The sequence below is a fragment of the Centruroides vittatus genome, unplaced genomic scaffold (genome assembly GCF_030686945.1).
Source record: "Centruroides vittatus isolate TY-2023 unplaced genomic scaffold, ASM3068694v2 scaffold_752, whole genome shotgun sequence".
NCBI lineage: Eukaryota > Metazoa > Arthropoda > Arachnida > Scorpiones > Buthidae > Centruroides > Centruroides vittatus.
In genome coordinates this window covers 3,253,685-3,277,367 of record NW_027122716.1, presented here as the reverse complement: position 1 = coordinate 3,277,367, position 23,683 = coordinate 3,253,685, and the positions used below count along the sequence as shown (strand labels likewise).

Here is a 23,683-nt window from a genome sequence, read left to right as displayed (position 1 = left end):
GTTAACTAGCAATATTAAAAATTCTCCTTGGTTTTCATTGCAAATCAATGAATCTACAGATATTGCTAACAGGAGCATCTTCTTAGGATACATGCAATTTATTGATTATATAAAAATGGATATATCTGAAGAATTTCTCTTTTGCATAGATTTAGAAACAGATACAACAGGTGAAAATAGATTTAACAAAATTGATTCATTTCTGAATACTAATGGCTTACTCTGGAAAAACTGTGTTGGAATTTGCACAGATGGTGCTGCCTCTGACTGGTTGTTATAAGAGCGTTACATCAAGAATAAAATGTATTGCGCATGCAAATATAATAACTACTCATTGTTTCATTCATAGGGAACAATTAGCTTCCAAGGAAATGAGACAGAATTGAATGAAGTTATGATGATTTCAGTAAAAATTATAAATTTCATAAAAGAAAATGCACTAAATTCAAAATTATTTTCAATTTTTTTTGAAGAAGTTGGCGCAGATAAAAATTCTCTCCTATTTCACACAGAAGTGAGATGGCTCTCACAAGGAAAAATCTTTAATCGTTTATTTGAATTGAGACTGGAAGTTGAACTTTTTTTAAATGATAAAAAATCCAGCCTATCAAGCTATTTTGATGACAATAATTGGGTTGCTAAACTGTCATATCTGGTGGATATTTTTACAATTCTAAATCAGTTGAATCTATCTATGCAAGGACCTCAATCTAATATTTTTAATATGTATAACAAAATTGAGGCTATGAAAATGAAATTACAAAGATGGATCCAAAGAATAGATTCAAATATATATGAAATGTTTTCATTTTATTCACAATTATTCTCTGATTCAAAATTTCAATTTGAGAAACAAAATGTAAATTCCTTAATTAAATGTCATCTTTTAAAATGATAAATTTGATAAATATTTTCCTAATGATGTTCACATTACAAAACTGTGGATTTAAGATCCATACAACAATTATAAAAATACCAATTCTTCATCAGCTGATGAAGATACATTTTTAGAATTAATAAATGATTGTAATTTGAATTCTGTGTTCAAAACTAAGTGTGTCCCAATTTTGGATACAAATTCGTGCAGAATATCCTCCCCTGTTTTCAGCAGCAGAAATCTCATTAAATTATTTTCGAATATTCTTTGTTTTTTCTATGAATTTTTAAATGTTTCTTATTTTATTTTTTGTTAAAAATTAATGAGTTTTCATGTTTAATTGTGAAGTTTGAATGTTATTTAAATAGATAATGAAATAATAAAGTTATGATTTACATTTATTATATAAAAAATAAAGCAATAATAAAAAAATCAATTTATTATAGATAACTTAACAAATATAAATTATTATTAAAAAAAATTGGGGTCACAAAAAAATTATGAAATATTTGGTGGGCTGTGAGTGTAAAAAGATTAAGAACCACTACTCTAGGCCATCACAGAGCACGTGACGTGCTCTGTGATTGGGACTAGCCTCTTGAAGAATGGTCCAAAGATAAATGTGGGTGTGAATCCAGACTATATAACTTTAGGCAATTGCAGTGGAATCTACTGAAAAACAAGGGCTTCCCTTAGCTAAAATGAAACAGTAAAGGATGTTCAGTGTTCCACTGAGGGAGGAAAATGTACCTTGTCACTAAACAGGTTTTTCCATGGCCACAACACCTTTGCTTCCATTTTGGCAAGGAAAGTCAATGCAAAGATAAGTTGAGTTTCCCTGTCAACAAGCAACTGTTGGTTATGATTATTGTTGGTGTGTAATTGAGAATGCACCAACTTTTTCACTACCTTCCACACTGTGCCATAGGATTGTGGTTCTCAATCTTTTTGAAGTCAGGGAACACTAAACTTTGACATTTTTTTCTGTGGAACACTTACAATACATCAGCTTTAAAGCAAGGGTGTCAACCTTTTTTTGAAATCAAGATTGCACTCAGTCTAGTTTATGACATCATTGGCATTTGCTGATTACATTTCCATACAAAAATTATTTTACATTGTATTGATTTTTCTTTTGCAATAATGTTTAATTGTATATTTGATTTTTTTGTGGAGCACTTGAGGTGGCTTCACAGAGCACCTGTGTTCCGCGGACCATGGATTGAGAACCATGCCCACAGGATACCCAACTTTTGTGGTATTGCATGTTCACTAGGAAACTCACTGGAGCCTGCAACATTATTCATTGACTGTTTAATAACAGCTGTTTTGTCCCAAAGGCAAAAGACTATCTCCAAATTAATTGAAAATTAAATTTTGCACTTATCATCATGCCTAATTAGTATTCTTTATCAATACTTCCCAATATCTAGCAGCATATTAGGCAATAAAGGTTACTAATGATGACAAGTGCACAGTTTTATTTCTAATTTTTATGGAGATAGTCTTTTGTCTTTTGGCAGCACGGCTGTGGTAACATCTTCAAAGACTTATGAAATGATAGATTTGTACCCTTAATTGGATTGAACTGCAGATATCCTGTTTCTTCAAATTGAATGATCATTCTCCTGAAGCTTGTAAAATCAATGAACCTTTGCATACATTTTTACAATGGCAAAATTTCTGAAGTACAGCTATGGTATTATCATACCACTTGTAAAGTTTTCATAAAACAGCTTCATAAGAAATGCATGTTCTGACAAGGTGATTCTAGCTGATAAGAATGATGTTCAATAAATGTAACCACTTTTATACCCAGAACATGGTGGCAAAGGATATTGCTTTTTCATTGCTTGAGTTTTGATTGCTTTTTACAGGAATGTCTTCTGAATGTCACCATGTCAGATTTGGTTACATTTGAACTACTAGATGTCTGTTGAATTGGGTATTTTAATTACAGTTACTTGGTACAATAATAATAAAAAATTATTATTAAAATTATTTCTAATTATTAAATTTACCATGCAATGGCAGTGCAACAACTTACTTCTAACCAAATTGATTTATGTCTAATTATTTACTAGCTGGATAATAGGCTAATGATAATTTGGCAATTTGTCTAGAAAAGTTGCTACTACTATTGTATATTAATATTTCTATAATTCACTCTATTTTAAAAAATTGCCTCTGTTAAAAGTTAAAAAATATTTAACGGTTTTGGATGTAATTATAAAGTTTTTTCAAAAATGTTAAATAAAAAATTATTTTTATGTTTTATAAATTAGATTAAAGGTTAGATGACTAATGACGGAAAAACAGAGAAAAAATAATAACCATATTAGCACATAAAAATTAATTTTATACATGTTTTTAGAATTTGTTCTTGAGTTTTATACATTGAAATTTTTAAGTTTAAGTTACAAAAATTTGTGAAGTTCAGAGAACATCTGCTGTTTCTGGAAAGTCATTTTAAAAAATTGCATAATAATATACATCTGCATTTTATTTCTATTTATTTATTTATGGGCACGAATAAGTTTTTAATATGTTTAGTTGAATTCAAATGAGAGATTATTTTATAATAAATTAGAACATAGACACAAGTAAGTATTTTAAAATAATTTAGAAAATAATGTTTTAGACATATGTTTAATTATTCAATAAATATGTAAAAATATACTTTTATCAGTATAGCTTGTTTGTTTATTTATTTATTTATTATTTTAAAAATTCTAAAATTTTGAAATGTTTGAAATATATTAAATAAGACATACATTGTGGCTCTTTTTAATATATGAATGAATTAATTTATATAATGTTATAACTAAAAAAAAATAGATAAATGCTATTTATTTATATTTATTATTTAAATAATTTTATCTTTTGTATCTGTTAATGACTGAGAGAGATATTTCCACTTGTGTTTGTTAGGTATAAAGTTTTAGTGTTAAATTTTTATGTGATGTCTTTTGATGTTTTGTTTTATATTATCAAACTATCTCTGTCTGGATTTTCCTTCCTTTTGTCTTTTTACGTCTTTGGCATTTATACATTTTGATAGTCTTTCACTTTTTATTCTTGTTAGATATTTAAACCAACTCAATTAACTTCTTTTTCATTTATCTATAATTTTTTTCCCTGTTAAACTTTTTCAATTTCTTTTTGTATTCTTTGCATTATTACAACTATCTATCAGAATTCTCTTTAGCTAGTTAATTTTCATTATGATACTAATAAATTTTTCTCATCTGAATTTAAGATAAAGCATAGAGATGAATGCTCCCAGATATTTTTTTACCCAGATAGAATATAGACTGAACCTCCATCTAATTACTGTACCATCAACAAAATGTACAATATTGTAGAATGTAGCACAATATCAATTATGATATTTCATGTGAATAATAGTTGGGGAATTGGTTCATATTTCTTATACTCAATTAAATTTATTTCTCCAAGTTTTAACATGTAAAATTCTCTGCTTTATTATTATTATGTTGGGTTAAGTGAGATATACTCGGTTAACACCGGTGTCTGTGTACTATGCCGGACCAAAGTCAAGGCATAGTAACCAAAACAGAAATTAAAGAAGTGTATCAGTGTGTGTGTCTGTATTCAGGAATTTTCTCACAATATGACATGTATTCAATATAGTGGCCTTCTGTAGTGTGATGTATGTGTTTCTATTCAATTGTAATGTGCCCAGGCTTTTGTGTAGTGTGTGTGGTATGACACCTGTAGAGGAGAGAACGACAGGTACAATAAGCACCCTATCCATCCCCCCACAGATGCCTTATTTCCTGGGCGAGTTCTGTGTACTTGCTAATTTTTTCAGTGCAAGCGTTTTGTATATTGTGAGTGTTGTATCTCTGAGTATGTGTTTTCTGTAGTTTTTAGTATTTATGACCTGATCCTGTATGGCAATCATGAATCCTTCTGTCTCCCCAAAGAGGCATCCCCGAGCTAACCAGCTGTTTGATGCAGTTTTGTCAACAAAATCCTGGGCCAGATCATAAGGATGCCTGCCATGGAGTGCCTTTCGAGCCCATGATTGCTTAATGGTGTCTATGCTTTTTATATGTTGTGTTGTGTCCATATGGTCTGAGTGTAAGTTTAATGGTGTGTTATTTGAGTCTGCTAGAGTTACTGCTTTATGTAACTGTAATGTTTCTTGTTTTTTGTAGAAAAACTCTCGCAGTGACTGTATTTGTTTGTAGTGAAGGTTAATTGTGTCAATCAGGCCACGTCTGCCATCTTTACGTGGAAGGGTTAATCTTTCTGTGGCAGATTTAGAATGATGTTGTTTATGCTTAGTAAGTGCTGTTCTTGTTTTCCTTTGGAGTTGCTCAAGATCTGTGTGAGTCCAATGTATAAAATTTTTTGATCCAATAAAAATTGTGTAGAAATATTAAAATATATTTTTAAAGATAATTTATTATATTCTGTGCCATAACATAAAATGAGAGCAAAAAAATACTTTATAAAATTATTGTATTGTTTGTATAATTATTTGTATTGTATTATTGTATTGGTCATATAAAATTATTGTATTGTTCAATTTACTATAATACGTTCACTGAGGAAATAAAAATACAAAGAATTAACTGGAATACAAATAAAATAACTGAAAATAACTCAAATGCTTAATCTGCTTTCAGTTTAAATTTATTATTGTACATTTTGTAAAAATATTTGAAAATAATCACATCAATTTTTGTTTTCTTTATTATTTGAAAACATTATATTAAAAAATAGAGATAACTAATCTAATGTTTTACTTTTTGCTGGAGAAAGAAATTAATACAGACGAAATGTATTTAATAAAAATTTAAATTGTTACTGCAGAAATTTTGAGGGAGAACTATTCGCATACAGATATATTGTAATTAAAGAAATAGAAGTTTTGAACATATATACTGGTTTTTAAAATCAGTTGAAAAGAGATGCCAAACAAATGGACAAATTATCAGTTTATAATATGGCTGTGTAATTGATCAAATACTAAATAATTTGTCTAGAGCAGCATTTCTCAAAGTGGGCAATAACGCCTTGTGGGTACTGGAGGCTTTCAGGGGGGCAGTAGAAGGCTCAAAGGAAATTAGGGGGCATTAAGGAAATCTAGAGGGGCGATGGCAGACAAATTCTATCTATAAAAATCTGACTATAATATATATAAAATGCTGACAATCTATATATTTTTAAATTTTTATTGAAGATCACAACCTGAATATTTCTAACACGTTGACTTATAGCATGAATGAACTTATTATAGTAACATTATTGCATAAATATGCTAAAAATGAAAGTTCAAGAATGGCTACCAAGAATTTTGGCTGCAGAAGCAAACCTCTCAACTGTACCCTGAGTTATGGTCTGTTGTTCAACAATTTCTGATAGCATTCCCATCGTCGTATTTGTGTGAGCGTGGATTTAGTGCTGTAGCAACGTTGCTAACTAAAAACAGAAATCGGCAGCAAGTTACTGAACGCGGTGACTTACGGCCGATTTTAAGTGAATTCGACCCTGATATTAACAAACTGGTTGAAATACATCAGATTCATCCTTCACATTAGATAAGTTTTAAATTCAAAGCCTTTTTTTAATGTTAATAAAAGTACTTCTAAATATGATTAAGTATGAGTTTTATTTCCTCTCATTGAAACATTCTTTGATCTCAGAAATAGGATATAGATCACACCCTATCTATCCTATCCATATAATAATGCATGTTTAAACATTATATTTGCAACTGTTTTTAAGATACGCAACAGATGGTAATGTAAAAAGGCAAGTTAAAAAATATGGGGGCGCTAGGAATTTTTTTAATCTCAAAGTGGGCGGTGGTCGAAATAAGTTTGAGAACCAGTGGTCTAGAGGTAGACAGTTAAGATGCCATCTTGTACTAATTTAATAATTATAATAAATTTAATTTAATTTTTCTGAAAAAAGAGTCAACCTGAAGTGGGACTTGAACCTGCAATTCCTGCTTATCATTTGGATGAAATGCCAGTTACACAACCCAGATGTCCTAAGCAATTCTTGTTTCCAGAACTATTCATTTAGATATAACCACACAGATTAAAAAGAATTGTTCAATTAGAAAGAGAGAATAGCAACTAGAGGTTATAAAAGCACAAATCAAGAAATTAGAATTTAAAAGAAATAACTACTCAAAAAAATTGAGTAAACTGGATGTAAAGCTACAAAGAACCAAATAACCAGCAAAAGAATTGGGAAATGCTGATGTTTTTGCCCATGTTGAATGGGCATCCACAGCTTAACTAATCCTGCAGCTGTTGAAACATCGGGAAATTGCCGTGCATGTGTGAAAAAGGAAGGGGGTGACCTAAGAAAAAGAGAGAGAGGAGAAGAGGAGAGTAAATTTACAGTTTAAAGAAAGACTTCTACACTATCACGCATCCCTATTATCATTCTACACTATCAGGCATCTACACTATCCCTGTTACTGATCACAGATCCAACTGCAACTTATAATATGTAGGTGCTACAATGTGCACTTTAAACACCTGCCTCAAAGAACATCAGAATTCCATCCTGAAAGAATTGGCCAGCACTGTGCTAGCCATCTTTGCCTCTGATCCTGTTGTTGGTGAGGATTTTGACAGTGTATGCTTCATACATAGCTATTCCCAGCAACTCTTTCTCAAACAATTAGAGCAAATTGAAATTTATAAGGTTGCCCACAAAAATACTGCTATTAACTTTCTTGATGTAGACTCCTTCCTCACAGCATGAAAGTCTTTCTTCAAACTGTAAACTTACTCTTCTCTCCCCTCCCTCTCTTCTTCTTAGGCCACCCCAGTCTTTTTCACACATGTTTGGCAATCCCTCATTGTTTCAACAGCTGCGAATTAGTTAGCCTGAGGATGCCTGTCCAACACGGGCAAAAATGTTAGCACTTCCCAATTTTTTTGCTAGTTATTTAGCTCTTTGTAGCTTTGTATAAAAGAAATAACAGACATAACTCTAGTGTATGTAGATTACATAATTAATCCAGTATAAATTTATGAATCTTTTTTGATTACTAGAAACAATAGAGAGGAATGTGATTCATCAGTAGTGCAAAGCAGTAGTACAAAGCATAAATTTTTTAGTTAGCTATAATATAAATAATGAAAAGTTCAATCTAATTAATTATAACTAATGTATGCATCCACTAACATAATTTTTTTTTCTTATATATTTCAGGAAACATAAACAATTACAATTTGAAAGATATTTGTACAAAATTTTTACAGTGTTTTGCTTTTTATGAGTAAAGAAGGAATGGAGTTAATTTTATAGATAATGAATATAATAATATTATTATTCAGTTTTAATTGAATACATTGTTAATATTAAAATTTCTCAAAAAAAAGTAAATATGAAATTATATTAAAATTGTAAGCGCTACATTTGTCCTTGTAATAAAGCATAGTCTCTACTACATACTTAAGAGAAAAGTGTGTTATTGGAAATCAATAACAAAAATATTGTTAAAGAGAAAGAACTTAACAAGATATTTTAAAGGCATAGAAAAGCTATATTTGCAAGTTTTTTGCAGCAGGAATGCATTTATGGTTAATAATAAAGGTGAATATATTTAAGTAGATTGTATAAAGAGCATCACACAGTACATATACAAGTGTATATGTAAAAAAGATAATATTAAATCTGTTAGATATATTAGTCTATAAAGATTTTTTAGTAATTTTTTTTTATTGTATTTATTACATCTATTGAGTTTTGATAGATGCAATTTTTTTTGTAAATTTATTAATTATAAAACACTAAATAAAATGGTGGTATATCCTCTACATATTTCAAAGGTAGACAGTTAGGCTGCCATCTTGTGTTATAATTAGTAAGTAGTAATTAAAATTAATTGAAATAAATTAGAATATTCTGGACGAAAAGACAGCTTAGGCTATAATTAATCATTAGCTTAATTAAATCCCAGCAAGTAATATTTGGCTATTGTTATATAAATGAAAATGTTTTTTGAAAAATATATAAGATTGTTATAAATTTAATTATTGGTTAGAAAATTGAGAAATTATCTGCATTATAAGTTTTTAAAATAAAAATAGATAATATTAAGACATCATCTTTCATTTTTAATTGATGTTAGAATTGCCTAAGCTGCCAACTTTTGAAAAATTGATTCTGGGAGTTTTCCATTCCATAAATAAAAAATTTTTTGATTTGTTGTTTTTTTTTACTCTTGGCAGTATCAAAAATACTGTTGCTTACTCTTTAGTCTGTTTTAATATACAACCTTTTTTGGGTTGTATATTAAAACAGACCATTAAAGCCAATTGATCATTATGCTGAGTAAATTTGAGAATGGGTCTTGATTTACAACTCTTATAATTTAAAAATTTTTGCAAAATTCTGGGAGTGTTCTGGTGACTCTGGGAGAGTTGGCAACTCAACTATTGTTAAAAGCATTCATGCTGTAACTTTTGTTTAGTTATCTTCTAATCCTGATAATTATATCTAACATCAAATTTATTATCTGTATGTCAAAATTAATCAAAGTGATTAATTTTGCCATGCTCTTTTACACACATCCTGTCCTATATTTTGTTAAGTTGTGAAATTTAAGAAATACTCTGAACAATAGAATAGGACAAGAAGCTCTGAGCACAACACATTGCTCTAATGCTATTTGATATTTTAAAGAAATTAATTATAACAGAATAAACAGAGCCCACCAATATGGATACCCCTACCAGATTTGTCAATTCTTTCATCAATTCAAAACAGAATACTATTCACAATGTTACCCCAAACTCCAGCAATTAAATCATATCATGAACGTTTTCATCTTCTTTCCAGTAGACATCTTCAGGTATAAAATGTCAATTCTGTGATGGAATTCTTCAATTTGAATCACTTGATCCGAAGGGCCTTTACCCACTGCTCCATTATTCATGATAGGGCAAGAGAATGCCGTTGCATCCTACGACAGGCATTGCTGCATGGATACACACAGAAATCCATTAAGGGTCTCATTTCCTAGTAAGAAGCCCACCACACGTCCACTCATGCTACACCCAATGCAACTGACATGGCAGTTGACTTTAGAGCCTTGGCCCCAATCTACAGAGAAATTGCCAACTCTTCCGGCTTTCATTTGGCATTTAAGTGGTGTCACACAATCTTTTCGCTTCTCCATAATGCCAAGGACCCCAAAATTGGCACCACCTCCCACGTGTGTATGTGGCTCCTCTACACGATTGCAGATGTGATCCCCCCCCGTTGCATTCATTGAGGCTACATGTAGGCATATACAAACATGCCTTAAGGAACATAAGGAGGACATCATAAAAGACCATTTTACAACTGCCCTCGCCTCTTATGTGTTGGAACTGGGTGTGGAGATCTTCCATCTTTCCAGGATCCTTCATTCTACAAACGATAGGGTCCTCTTACAATATTTGGAGAAATATGAACTATACAAGGCTTCCATTAAGAAACACGCCATCAACTACAAGGACACAGAGTCGTTCCCAATGGCCTGGAAATTCTTTGTCCGCCAATATCTAACTAACTGATCACGTTCTGTCTGATGTAAATCCTATGACATCTTATGCATCCACCAATAGACAGCTGCCACACCTTTTAAATGGCACATGTGATTTGAATTGAAGAATTCCACCATACAATCAACATTTTATACCTGAAAATGTCTAGTGGAAAGTAGATGAAAACATTAGTGATAAGATTTGATTGCTGGAGTTTGGGGTAATATTGTGAGTAGTTTTCTGTTTTGATATACCATATTTACTCGCATATAAGATGAGGTTTTTATTCATTTATTACAGCTTCAAATTCCTAGGTCGTCCTATACGTGCAAGCGAAAGATTCTTTGCATTTTTGCAAATAATTTTTGTGAATTGTGTATTTGCATTTTTTGCCAGATGCTTACCCTCTTGTATTTAAAAGCATAAGTATTTTATCTGCGTCATTTGAATCGTTCTTGTATATTGTCAGGAGTAAAGATGAATAGCAATAGGAAAAGCAAAGCTTTTGAATTGAATTCCAGATTGAAATTCCAAAATCACACGTGAGCACAATAAAAGTTTTAATCCATTCCCATGTGAAAACAGATGATTATTCAGAAATCAGAATTTAGAGAAGCTCATAAGTGTAATCAACATAGAGTGGATTCTGCTGTTAAGAATTGACAAAAAAAAAAAAAAAAAAAATCCCAATTGTTCAGCTTTACATGAACAAATTATGTTGCCGATTTTACAAGATTTTTCCTTAAAGTTTAAAATGCCAGTAATTTCTTTAAGCTCTGAAAATTTCTTCCTTTTCAGAACTTAGAAACAAAATTGTTTTTACCCCTTAGGCTACAACAGGAAGTTGTATAGAAAAACTAGTCATATAACTTTACTTTCAGCTGATTTTGTCTTGAACAGATAAACCAGTTTTGGCTAATTTTATGTTTAAAGAGTTAAATCTCATCACCTGTCAGTGCTAATGTCAGCTTGATGTATACTTAACTTCTGGTAGTGTGTAAAAAATAATGGAAGCTGAGTAGGAAGTTTTGATCTGCTTATAAAAACCTGGATTTAAAGAATTCAACAGTTGCTGAAATAAGAAGTTAAAAGAATTAGGGACAAGATGACAATAACAAAGGCAGAACTTTTAGAAAGCTATGCAAGCTTAAAATAATAAATATTAATACATTTACTTCTTCAGAAACTGATTGTATGTAGTGAAAACCCACAAATATACTTAAAATAATTTTATTCCCTTTACTGGTTTTGGTTATATTTATGTGCTTTTTTTTAATAAGTATTAAACTGATGTTTTTACAGTTCTTTGCTTTTGTTTTTGATCCTACCCTTGTTCTATACCTGAATGCGGCTACATGTAGCATAATTAATAAATAATATATAATTTCTTCTGTAAATTTTTTGTCAGATTGGAGAATTAATTTTTTTTCAATTAAAACAAAAAGTCTGTCCAAAAACGGACCACCATTTATTTTTCTTGCGTTCTTAGACAATACACATTCTTGGCAACTGACCTTTCTCTATAGGCTACTTGTTGCCAGAAAATCTACATCTTCCAGTGCTTCTTCTCAGTAATATATAATTATCAAACAAACATTATTAAAAAATACTACAAAAGTGCATTATAAAAAAATTCATGATATTAAGATTTGATGTATTATAAGGCTACAAAGAGTAGTTAGTGACAAAAAAAAAGTACAAAATACAGTGGTACCCCATACTTCGAATGGCTCTAACATTGAACACTTCAGAGTTTGAATGCAAAATTTGACAAAAATTTGCCTCAGAGTTCAAACAATGCTTCAAAGTTTGATCTGTGCACACAGTGAAAAAAATGTGCTTGAAATATAAACACAGTCTGTTGTGTGTCCAACTAGTCTCTCGCTCTCATTCTTGCTTTATGCTTGTATGTTTTATTTTTGGTGTGTGTGGTTACATATACTGTATTGTGTGTTATTTGTCGATTTTTAAGAATTTCTTTGTCGACAGCTTTGGATGTCCTGTACATTTTATATCCTTTAATTCAAATTTCCCAAATGGATCTTCTTAAATCACATTTGACATGCTAGGCATTTAGGAGCATCTTCCCCATACACATTACAATTGTTTTAATGTTTGTACGGTATTTTATTGTTTTTTGAAAGTCTTAAATCATAATATGGCTGATATACTTTTTATCCAAAGATATTACAACTTGATTTCATTCAAACAAAATATGAAGTAAAAAAGTAAGATTGTAAACAAGGGATAAAATCTCACATTATCTATAATATGTTAAATTTTACAACTGCTATAATTAAATCACACATCTGTGTTAAGATGCTGGAAGTCCATGGTGTGCATGACCAATAAATGCAGTTTTCATTTTATTATACAGTATTTACATATTTTATTCATGGTTTTCCATATTTTAATTTATTTTAAGGCATTTAATTGTGTTATTTTTATCTTAAATTATGAGAACATGCTGTTTTTAAGTTTATTGAAATGGCTATTGCTCAAGGTCTGGGAATGGATTAATTCACTTTCCATTATTGCTAATGGGGAAAAATGAATTCAGAGTTCGAATCACTCTTGGAATGAATTAAATTCAAAGTATGAGGCACCACATTACTTTTAGTAATCAGTATGTTCAACTAGAATTTTGAAAGAACTTCTGTGCTTTCAGACATATTTGACTAGGCACATAGTAAATATGTAGAGTAACTGTAATTTATTTGGTAAAAAACTATAAGATACACTTATACTGACTTGTAAGTGTACCTCATACAGTTTTTTACCAAATAAATCATTCTACTTATATGAAGTAATACTTCATAAAATATATAAATTAGAAAGTGTCCTATATGCTTGTCCATGCTAGTTACTTTGTAATCATTTTCATTGAAATGCCTGCTATTGATCCAAGTATATTGACTGATTTTCTCTCAGATTTCTATCTTTACTTTCAAATACACTAGATACTTACACACACTACTTCCAGCACTGATATTTAATAAATGTTAAAAAAAACAAAGTTAGAAACTTTACTGGCCCTCATCAGTTACAAGCTCACTTAAAAGCATAAACTTTTTGTATGTTCAATAAAAGAAATTTTCTTACATAAACTCGAATGAAGTTAAACATCTGAAATCTTTACTTCATGTTCTTTTTTTTCTTATTGAGTCATCCAGAAATTTCTCAAATTTCAAACCGGAACATTTATTATTATTGGCATTACACTGAGACACACAACAATTAACCAGCATTTCAATAATGTCTGAATAACTGAAAAAGCAATTTTAAATAATATAAACACAGTATGACTGGCAGAACAGGAAGCTACTTATCCACAAGCCCAATGCCCGATACTAGTGTTACATATTGGTTTTGAAACGTGCACACCCTATTAAATAACACAAATGGGCTCTATGAAAAAGTATATTCCAATACAGTTCTCTGCCAACAGAACCTGATACAGTGGCGTAGCTAGGGGGTTGCGGTAGGTGCGGTCCACACCGGGCCCCTGGAAAACGATAGGCCCATGGGGCCCCAAAATCACAAAAAAAAAACCCCAAAAAATTTTTTCTAGGGCCCACAAATCTGGTTCCGCACCAGGCCCGGAGAATCCTAGCTACGCCACTGACCTGATATTCAAATGCAGTGGGAGGACACTAAAATAATACATCCAGTGATTGACTCCTATAACTTAAAATTAGATCTTGAGATCCTGGAGATGTACAAGATAAATTTCAGACAGAACTACATCAATTACAGTGGTATGGATGTATTATCAATGGCATTGAATCACTATCCAAAATTTAATATTTAAATTAACTCACTTTTAGGTTAGGTTAGTTTAGGTTGTTGTTATAAATTATTTTTTAATATGCAACTATAAAATTAAATGTTTTTAATTTTATAGTTGCATATTCAAACATTTTGTTTCATTTTTAAATTTAGAATACATTCTAAAAGATTTGTTCTATTTATTCTTTGCTATAATTGAAACAGATTCATCAATTTTGTCAGAAATCTTTGTCTAATAAATTTTTTGATGGAGATTAAACAATTTGGAAGTAAATGTTATGACAAACATGACAATGATAAGCTAAAATAACCAAACTCTTAATATGATTTTTGTAGTGTACTTAGATATACTGGAATATATTGAGTCTGGGTGTAAGTTATTGAAATTAAAGACTTTACAATTCTGAATAGAACAACACAATCAAATTTAATAATGACTAAAGAACTAAGCCAACAAACAGTAGGGTTGGCAGAATTACATGTGCACTGCAGTTAATTGATGCCACTATCCAGTACTAATAACAAAGCATTATTTCTGAATATGTTACCAAACTACTAAACTAAATCGCATTAAAATTACACACAGTTATTTACATGACGACCTTCCTTTGTTCTTCCCTCAGATGAACATCCCAACTCGCACAGATCATCAGTCTATATCAGTGTTCATATATATATATATATGAATACATCATACATAATAATAGTAATATATAATAATAGTCTTATGTGGGTCCTTTAGCCATAAACTGTCCAAATATGCACACCATGAGGTTGTGGATGATAATCCCTTCATGATGAAATTGGATTACACTACCTCCTTTCTATGCATTCAATCTTTGGTTTTTCTCTTCTCTCACTCCACCTAGATCCTGCTGCCAGCCAGCATGGAAGAAGCATAGAAAAAAAAAAGGGTACTTGACACATGAGTCGGTCCAATTTATACTTTCTGCCACCCATGAATGCTCTCCTGTCACGTGACCTCGCCCAATTAGCCCACTCTGGTTGATGTAGCAAGGAAAGGTGATACAATGAAAACACAAATAATCCACAAACATTGATACAAAAAGTAGATCCTGAAAACAGAAAACAATTCATATACACAAATTGATTATATATATATATAAGCATACAGAAAACAACAACATAGTAGTGTCGCACTACATTTTCATTTTAATGTTTGTTATTCTTATGTTTGGCATTGCCCAAGCAAAAAGTATCTGTTAATAATAAAATAAATACTTCTCTTCATGAAATCCAACACATCATCATAGCCCACAGTTACAATGGTAAATTTACAGATAGGCTAGCTCAAAAAGGTCAAAGCTGATCTTACATACAAATGCAACCCTCTAATATATAAACTTCTGGCCAATACCAAGGATAAATGCAGTGAAGCCAGAAGACCGGGGATTTACTCAGTTCTGCTTGAGGATAATAGATTTAAGCCGAACAAAAAATTAACATACATAGGCTCAACCAACAGATCACTTACAAAAAGGATAGCTAAGCATAAATACGACACATACAACAAAAAGTTTAATTCCACCTTAGCCCAGTTTGCAAGTGAACCAAATATAACTGCCAAATGGGAAAAGGCTAAGATGATTATACCTATGCTTGATTATAACAAGCTTAGAACAATTGAAACAATAAAAATCTTTACGAAATCCCTCAAAGAGAACAACGGTATTAACAGCAGAGATGCAGACTTGCTCTCCACTGCATGGCAATCACTCCTAGATAACCTCTTAAATTAAATAGGCCACTCCACCCTCGTCGAGCCCATTTCAATCTTTCGAGCATTTTCTAAATTTATCTCGTTTTTTATTTTCCACTTTTAACAATTATCTTATCATCAATAGTCATTCGCACATCTTGGTTAAACTCAAAAGATAATTAACAATGTCGATATCGTTTAAACCTTATTAGCAATGACGTCACTAGAAGAAACTTTTATAAACAGTGACGTCATTTAAATATCTGCTAACCGACATTCCAACCGACCTTATTGTACCTGAAGGCCATTCAGAACGACTGAAAATGTTTGTACTTAGTGATTAAACTGCTAGAAACAAAGTGTGAAAGGTTTTTGTCTTACTTATAATAAAATAAATAAAAATAATTCACAAAAATAACATTAAAAAATTATGAAAGATGATAAAAATAAAATGTAAATATAGATGATCGTAAAGGAAAATAATTTAAAATTAGCAACAATAAAGTACCAAGATTAATAACAAAAGTTTTGTAAATATTCCAAAAATAGATTCCAGTGTTCTGATAACTGCCGAGAAGCTTTTTACGGAGTATTTTTAATAATAATTGGATAGCTTCCCAAGTAAATATAAGCTTAGGATTAGAGCATGTGACCAGTAATTTGAATCTTGGCCAATGAGGATAAAACTATCCAGTAATAACCAATTTAACAGGCTTTGTATCAAGCATTTCAATTTATAGAATGTGTTCCACTGATCTGGTTTTAAGTTTTTAATAATAAATCAATAGAAGAAAAGAGTGAATTTTAGTGAGTACGTAAATATAAACAATAAGTCCAAACTGTTAATAGCTAAATATACTAGATTTTTGGGCTGTAATTAAGCTAATGATGAATTATTTAATAAATAAGAGGAATTTAATAAATTACCAATTTTTTTTAGAAATGTGATCTGAATTGTTTACTAAAATTAACTATTGTTAGCTTTGTAGGCAACTTTAATTAAATTTTTTATGTAACAAAAAAATGTTTAATGAAGTAAATCCTATTTGACAATGCAACAACACCACACAGTACTTCGATGAATCCAAATATTTTCAAAATTAGGTAAATGGACTTTAACACTTTATTCGTTGATACAGTTAAGTTTTTTTTTTATTAAAACTTTGTCCTGTAGGCATTTAGGGGCTATTTTTCTCATACCTATCATGAGTTTGGCCAAGCCCATAATGGGAATGGCCAGATGATGAGGGATGATGATCAATATATCCCAGACAAACCACTCGAGAAAACTTCCGGTAGTTTTCTTACCGGATTTAATCGTGAGGTCACAGAATGACAGACTGACGCTTTCACCATCTCACCAGCCAGACATCAATATAATTAAATGTTGTCAATAAATGAAAAATAACCCAAATTATATAGGACAATCTTACAGGATTAACTCGATACTTTTTTCTTTAATAAAAGAAGAAATTAAATATAATTTATTCGATATACAGAAATTACTCATTTCTGATTAGTAAGGTATGAATGGAACTAAACATAATATGTAGCATGCTTAATTTATAGTAAACACTAAAGCACTAGAGTTGAAGAAGTTTTTCTGTTTAATTTTAAAATTGAGGAATAGAATAATACTGCTAGAATTTATTTTCAGTGTAATTTCTATGGAAGATAAGAATTCTTATTGATTTTATGGGAAGTTTATTTTCTCAAATCTGTCCAAAGATCATATTTTCTTTGATTCTTCAGAATTGGTCAAACTCGGAACAAACTTTCTTTTAGATAGAATAACTGTAATATTCAACTGGAAAAATATGTGGTGTTTAAAATATTGTCGTGTGCATTAGGCACAGTTCTAATTCTTAATTTCAAATAAAAGAAAAAATAATTATTGCACTAATAATTTTTCTTATTTAGTGCAATAATTATTTTTGAAAATAACAACAAAAAATCCAAGTATTTCATTGAATTATCATTAATAAATTCTAATACAACTTTCTGTTCTATATATATTATTTAATGAAACTTAAAATATAATTATAAAATTATTCATTTATATTTAACAGATTTGATGGTACAGAAATGAAAACTTAAAAAAAATAATTGTTTCAATGAGGTGTTGTAATATTTGTATTTTTATGGTTGGAGAGAGATCTCATGGCAGATGATTCAAAACAGCATGAACCTATTCAGTTGGAACCTTTCATCCATCAGGTAATTTGCTTTTAAATAAATCATCGAGAATTGTTAAATAATTGAATAAATAAACATTAATATTTAATTAAATTCATTTATAATGATATTTAAATTGATTATTTTAAATATTTGTTAACATTATGTAAGGTAGTAATTATCTTTAATAGGTGGGAGGTTGTTCATCAATGCTACAGCTTGATGATTCAACCATTTGTAAACCACTTGTCCCTCAAGAACTCAACTTTTATGGTACACTTCCTGATATTTTGAAGCCTTTTACACCAGAATATCGAGGTCAGTACTTTAATATCGTAATTTCCTGCCTATAATCTGCAGATTATGTTAAAAATAAATAAAAAGTCTTTCATTTTGGGGTTCTGTTAAGAGCTTCTGCATAACATCTGTGATAAGTTTTCTACACCATCAAGAAATGGATCTAAACTCATTTTAATTCTTAAGTCTTCTTGATGTGATAAAACACGATGGGGTATTTTGTTGTTTGTGTTGTGTTCATGTGTATTGGCCCTCCAATAAATATATCCAAATTGATCTTTTGTTTTAGATATTTTAAGCTTAGCACAAAATGTTTTAGCATAGATAAACAATAAAAGTTAATAGCATCTGACCCTAACAAAGTGTCAGAGTGATTTTGGCAAGATTTATCTTCTTCACTTGATATGGCAAAATTTGAAGTCTGTTCTAGTGATAGATCTGGAATGCTTTTATAGAAGTGAATTAACTACATTTAAAGCCAACAAAAAATTACACTCGGCGTTTTGCACTTTTTGTGAAAAATTGATATTTTTTTTTATTATTAATTCACTTTAACTTTACTATAAAGAATTTGAGATTAGAATGATAATTCTGAACTAAGCAACTCTGCAGAAGTTGGTTTCATTTTCAATTTTTGAACATTAACAGTGCCAAGCTAAGTTTCAGTAAACACAAGTAAACTTGAGAGTTATTGTTATATAGCAGGCATGTCAAACTCATATGATATTGCGGGCCACATGATCTATTTTGTATAAGTCGGGAGCCGCATGTTTTCAATGTTCAAAAAATTAATAAAATATGGTTTTTAGAATGATTATATTATGTATTTATTAGACTCAATGTATTGTATATTATACATACATAGACATTTTATATTTCATATTATTTTTTAAACTTAAACTATAAGTATTTTATATTTTTTATAAAAAGCAAAATTAAAAGTTATAATAAAAAATAAACAAAGTCACAGTTTAATATTACTTTTTAGAAGATATTTGACAATGTTTTTCACAAAGCAAGTCATCAAAATTTGGTTGAATATATTGAGCTGATGCAATTTTTAAAATTGATGATAAATGTTGATCGGTAAACCTCAACCTTTCTGAATTTTTGTTATTTTTCATTAAAGAAAATAGTTGCTCACATAAATAAGTGCTTCCGAACATAGCCAGTATACGGGTAACAAACAATAACATTTTAGGAAACCAATCTACAGATAAATATGTATAAAAATCTGGAATTCCAACATCCATATATTTTCGCTTCAGCAAATTATCACATTGGATTTCAATTAATTCCATTTGTAAGTTTTCATCAACAGTTTCAATATCGATAGATAGAGGCGAAGTAAAAAGACGAAATTGTAATTCACAGCTTTTAAAATCAGAAAATCTTCGATCGAATTCCGTTTCTAACAATTTAATTTGGTGAGCATATTCTGTAAATTTTAATTTAGGTGATTTAAGCAATAGATATTGACAGCTTTCAAAGTGAGACAATTTTTCTTTTTCTATTTGTTTTCGCCAAAGTGATAATTTTTGTTTGAAAGCGTTAATATTATCAAATAGCGTTGTAACAACATGAGTTTTGCCTCGAAGCTTAAGATTAAGTTGATTAAGATGACTCATAATATCAACCGAGAAAGCCAGGTCCTTTATCCATTGTCTATCTTTTAATTCAGCACATTCATAATTCTTTGTTTGCAAGAAAATTATGATTTCATCCAGCAATGTGAAGAATCGTTTTAGCACTTTGACTCGAAAGCCAACGAACTTCCATATAATATGGTAGATCAGTGTATTCACATTCTATATCTTCCAGAAATGAAGCAAATTGACGATTATTAAGTCCACGTGCTCGAATATAATTTACAATTTTGGTGACTATTTTTAAAACATGTAAGATATTTAAACGTTTGGAGCACAGTACTTGCTGGTGAATAATACAATGAAAATGTTCAAAATTATTCAAAAGAAACATGCAAACCATGCTGTTTGCATGTTTCTTTTAATCTTGCAACAACTCCTTTAGTAATACCGGTCATGGTAGGTGCACCATCAGTTGCAAGACAAACCAACTTTTCCAATGGTAACTTATACTTCTTCAAAACTTCCATAAGTGCATCAAAAATATCAGCTCTAGTGGTTGTATTATGCATAGGAATGATTTCCAAAAGTTCTTCACTTATTTTTAAATTAACATCGCATCCGCGAATAAAAACGGCCAGCTGAGCGATATTTCGAATATCCGTACTTTCATCAATTGCAATAGAATAGGCTTGAAGTGTTGATATTGTTGAATTATGCTGATTTCTCAAATTATCGGCTATTTCATCAACTCTGCTAGCTACAGTATTTCGACTTAAACTTACACTTTTAAATTTTCTTTTTGTGCTGGACATAATACTTTTGCCGCTTTAATTACGTATTCACTAATAAATTCCCCTTCGGTAAATAGTTTCGATCTGCTCGCGATTAAATGTGATAATATATAACTAACTTTTACAGCAACTGTATTGTCTTCAACAGATTTAGTGAATACACTTTGTTGTTTTTGAAGAAGTGATTTCAATTCCGACAATTTGTCTTCATGAAGTTTTGCAACGTATTGGTCATAGTTTCTTTTATGATTTCTGTCATAGTGCCTTTTAAGATTATATTCCTTAGGAACTGAAATAGTTTTTACATATCAAGCATAATATTTTATTCTTGTTTTGGACACAAAAATATTGCAATTTCCATTTTTCTTGAAAATTGCAATGTTTTTCTTCAATTGACCTTTTCTTACTCATTGTTCTTGAAGTTAGTCAAATTTGAAATACCTCTTTTCAAATTAAACAAAACGTTTATGACAACTATTTGATGTTACATGAACTTAAAGGTTTACGAGATTTACAAATCACAAAAATTACGACGTTTACAAAGTAGATTCACACAAACAGTCAAAGTTCCAAAAGTCACTATTCCTAGATCCGTCGAAAAGACACCTTGCGACGTATACTTCGGATACAGTTACTCGGAACAATCTTCCTGTCACTCGTCACGGCAATAGTAGACGAAACACTTTACGGTAGAGCACACAAACGTCCTTCTTCAAGTTCCAGCAAAAACTTGACTTTGGCGCCAAAACCTTTCCTTTTATATGGATTGTAGCAATCATTGATGGACCGATCAGTGTTTAGCAGTCTTCCACAACGTCCGCTCTCGTACGACGTTCGCCGGCCAATCATCGTTCGTAGATTCAAAGCCGCGGCCGTTATCCAACCATCTTTCGTAGCGTCGACCAATTTGAATTGGTTGGACGAAATACGAAACGAACAAACACAAAAAGGGCGGGAATCGTACAGTTCAAAAAAGTTCAAACTTTCCACTTCAAGCGTCAAAGCTTGATATTTAAAAAATTTTAAAAAGTCTCGGCGGGCCGCTTGCGGGCCGCGTGTTTGACATGCCTGTTATATAGTGTGTATATATTTATTACTCATTATTATATTATATTTAACATTTGTTAAATCATGCTGTTAGTGAGTGTAACTGAATGGACTCAAAGGTGATTTTTTTTTTTTATTATACTAATTTCAGCCATAACTTAATAAGCTCAATTTATGACTTCCTATTTTGTAATTTCAGAATTTAAGCTTTCATTGTACCATTTTAAAATTAATTGATTTCTTTCCTAGATTTAAGAATGCTTCTTTATAATTTGCAAAGGCATCCAATAATTAAATCATTTCATTGCTGATGCACAAAGAAAGCAATTAAACAATGATGTAAACTTGCGCAGATAATATGATGATAAACTTCTTTTTTGTCAATGAAAAATTCCTACTTATCATAGGCAGGAAACTGTAGAAATTTAAAATAAATTTCTATATGAAAAAGTAACAATTCATAATTTGTAAAAATTTACGTAAAAATGTGTGTGTTTAGCACAGCCAGATATTATTATCTTGAAAGTACTATTCCATAACATAATGTAATATAACAGTATCTAGAAAGAAATAATTTAATTTAGATTACTTTCAGTTTATAAAAAATAAATTTTATTTATTTAATTGCTTTTAATGAAATATCTAATACTAACTATCCAATATTTGCCATAATCACAATTATTATTTATGTACAGTCCTGCAAATTAATATTAAGTTCACTCATAAGAATCGTGGCCTTCTTAACTGGCCCCAGTGGCATAGCTATAGTTTGAGCTGCCTGGGACAGTCTGTCAATTGTTGCCCTTCCTTTGGGAAATACATAATACACTTCAAACCTATTTAGACATTTTTCAATGACTATCATATAATTTTTGTAATTGTTAATTCAGGATAGTTGATAATTTTACATTAAAAAAAAATTTTAAACACTTCTTTAATGCTACTCGGGTTGGACCGTCCCCTCTACCAATCCCTAGCTATTTATGCTACTGACTGGCCCTTAAAATGTTCTCTTAGAAATTTAAAGGGCTCTTAGAAATTTAAAGTACACTCAAAAGGCCATTTAAGTACAAGATCTCTTCATTGCTGGTCTATGTTGCTGCTGGTTTACAGTAAATGGCAAACAGAATTCAATCTTTCTCCCACTGTTCAATATAGTATTATCTGATTTAAACATATTAAAATGGATTCTACACAGTAACTACACTGACATAATCAAATTTGGTGATTCTGCAACATTCCCTCTAAGTCTTCACTATGTTACGCACTCTAAATCATAGACCAGAGTCAGCCCGAGGAGGGGTGCAAATGGTGTGAGCACACAAGGCTCCACACCATTGACTGATTTTGCAAAATCAATATAGTTTCATTTTCATCTTCTTTTATTTTAATCCAAATATACATTTGAATAATATCAGGCAATTAGCACACAATTCACGTCAACCAATCTGAGGCAAGGTTCGGTGCTTTGAGTCAATCACTACACTTGCACATAGTGCTGATTAGTGAGAAAAGTAAAAACCATATGTTTTGTTGTGCTTGCATTGTGACAGCTGATCGTACATCATATGTTTTTATCATAAGGTATGAAAATAAATAAAATATTCATATTTAAAAGGCAGACAAGTGTTTAATGTAATATATTATTGAACTTGACTAGAAATATGCATATTATCGAGACAAAGGAAAACATGACTTTCATTGTTATAATTGTGAGGCCAGACCAAACTCGAGCTACCGTGTTACAAATTTAATAAACGTATCAAATCAGAGGATAGAGCTTTGATTCTAACACTTATAAAAACTGGGGGAAAAAAAACAAAATGCAAATAAAATCTGGAAAAATAATTAGTTGAGAAGAAAAAAGT

The 23,683-nt window shown here is 30.6% G+C and overlaps 1 protein-coding gene across 3 annotated transcripts in view; it reads left to right on the top strand.

Moving 5' to 3' along the window:
- Positions 1-23,683, top strand: part of LOC136989711 (inositol hexakisphosphate kinase 1-like) — a 38,786-nt gene that overhangs the window by 9,713 nt on the left and 5,390 nt on the right. For all 3 annotated transcript variants that reach the window (XM_067287953.1, XM_067287951.1, XM_067287952.1), the window contains 2 exons: positions 17,986-18,133; positions 18,283-18,409. In XM_067287953.1, the coding sequence (XP_067144054.1) occupies positions 18,077-18,133; positions 18,283-18,409 (184 nt within the window). In that variant the 5' untranslated portion in view covers positions 17,986-18,076. The remainder of the gene's footprint in view (positions 1-17,985; positions 18,134-18,282; positions 18,410-23,683) is intronic.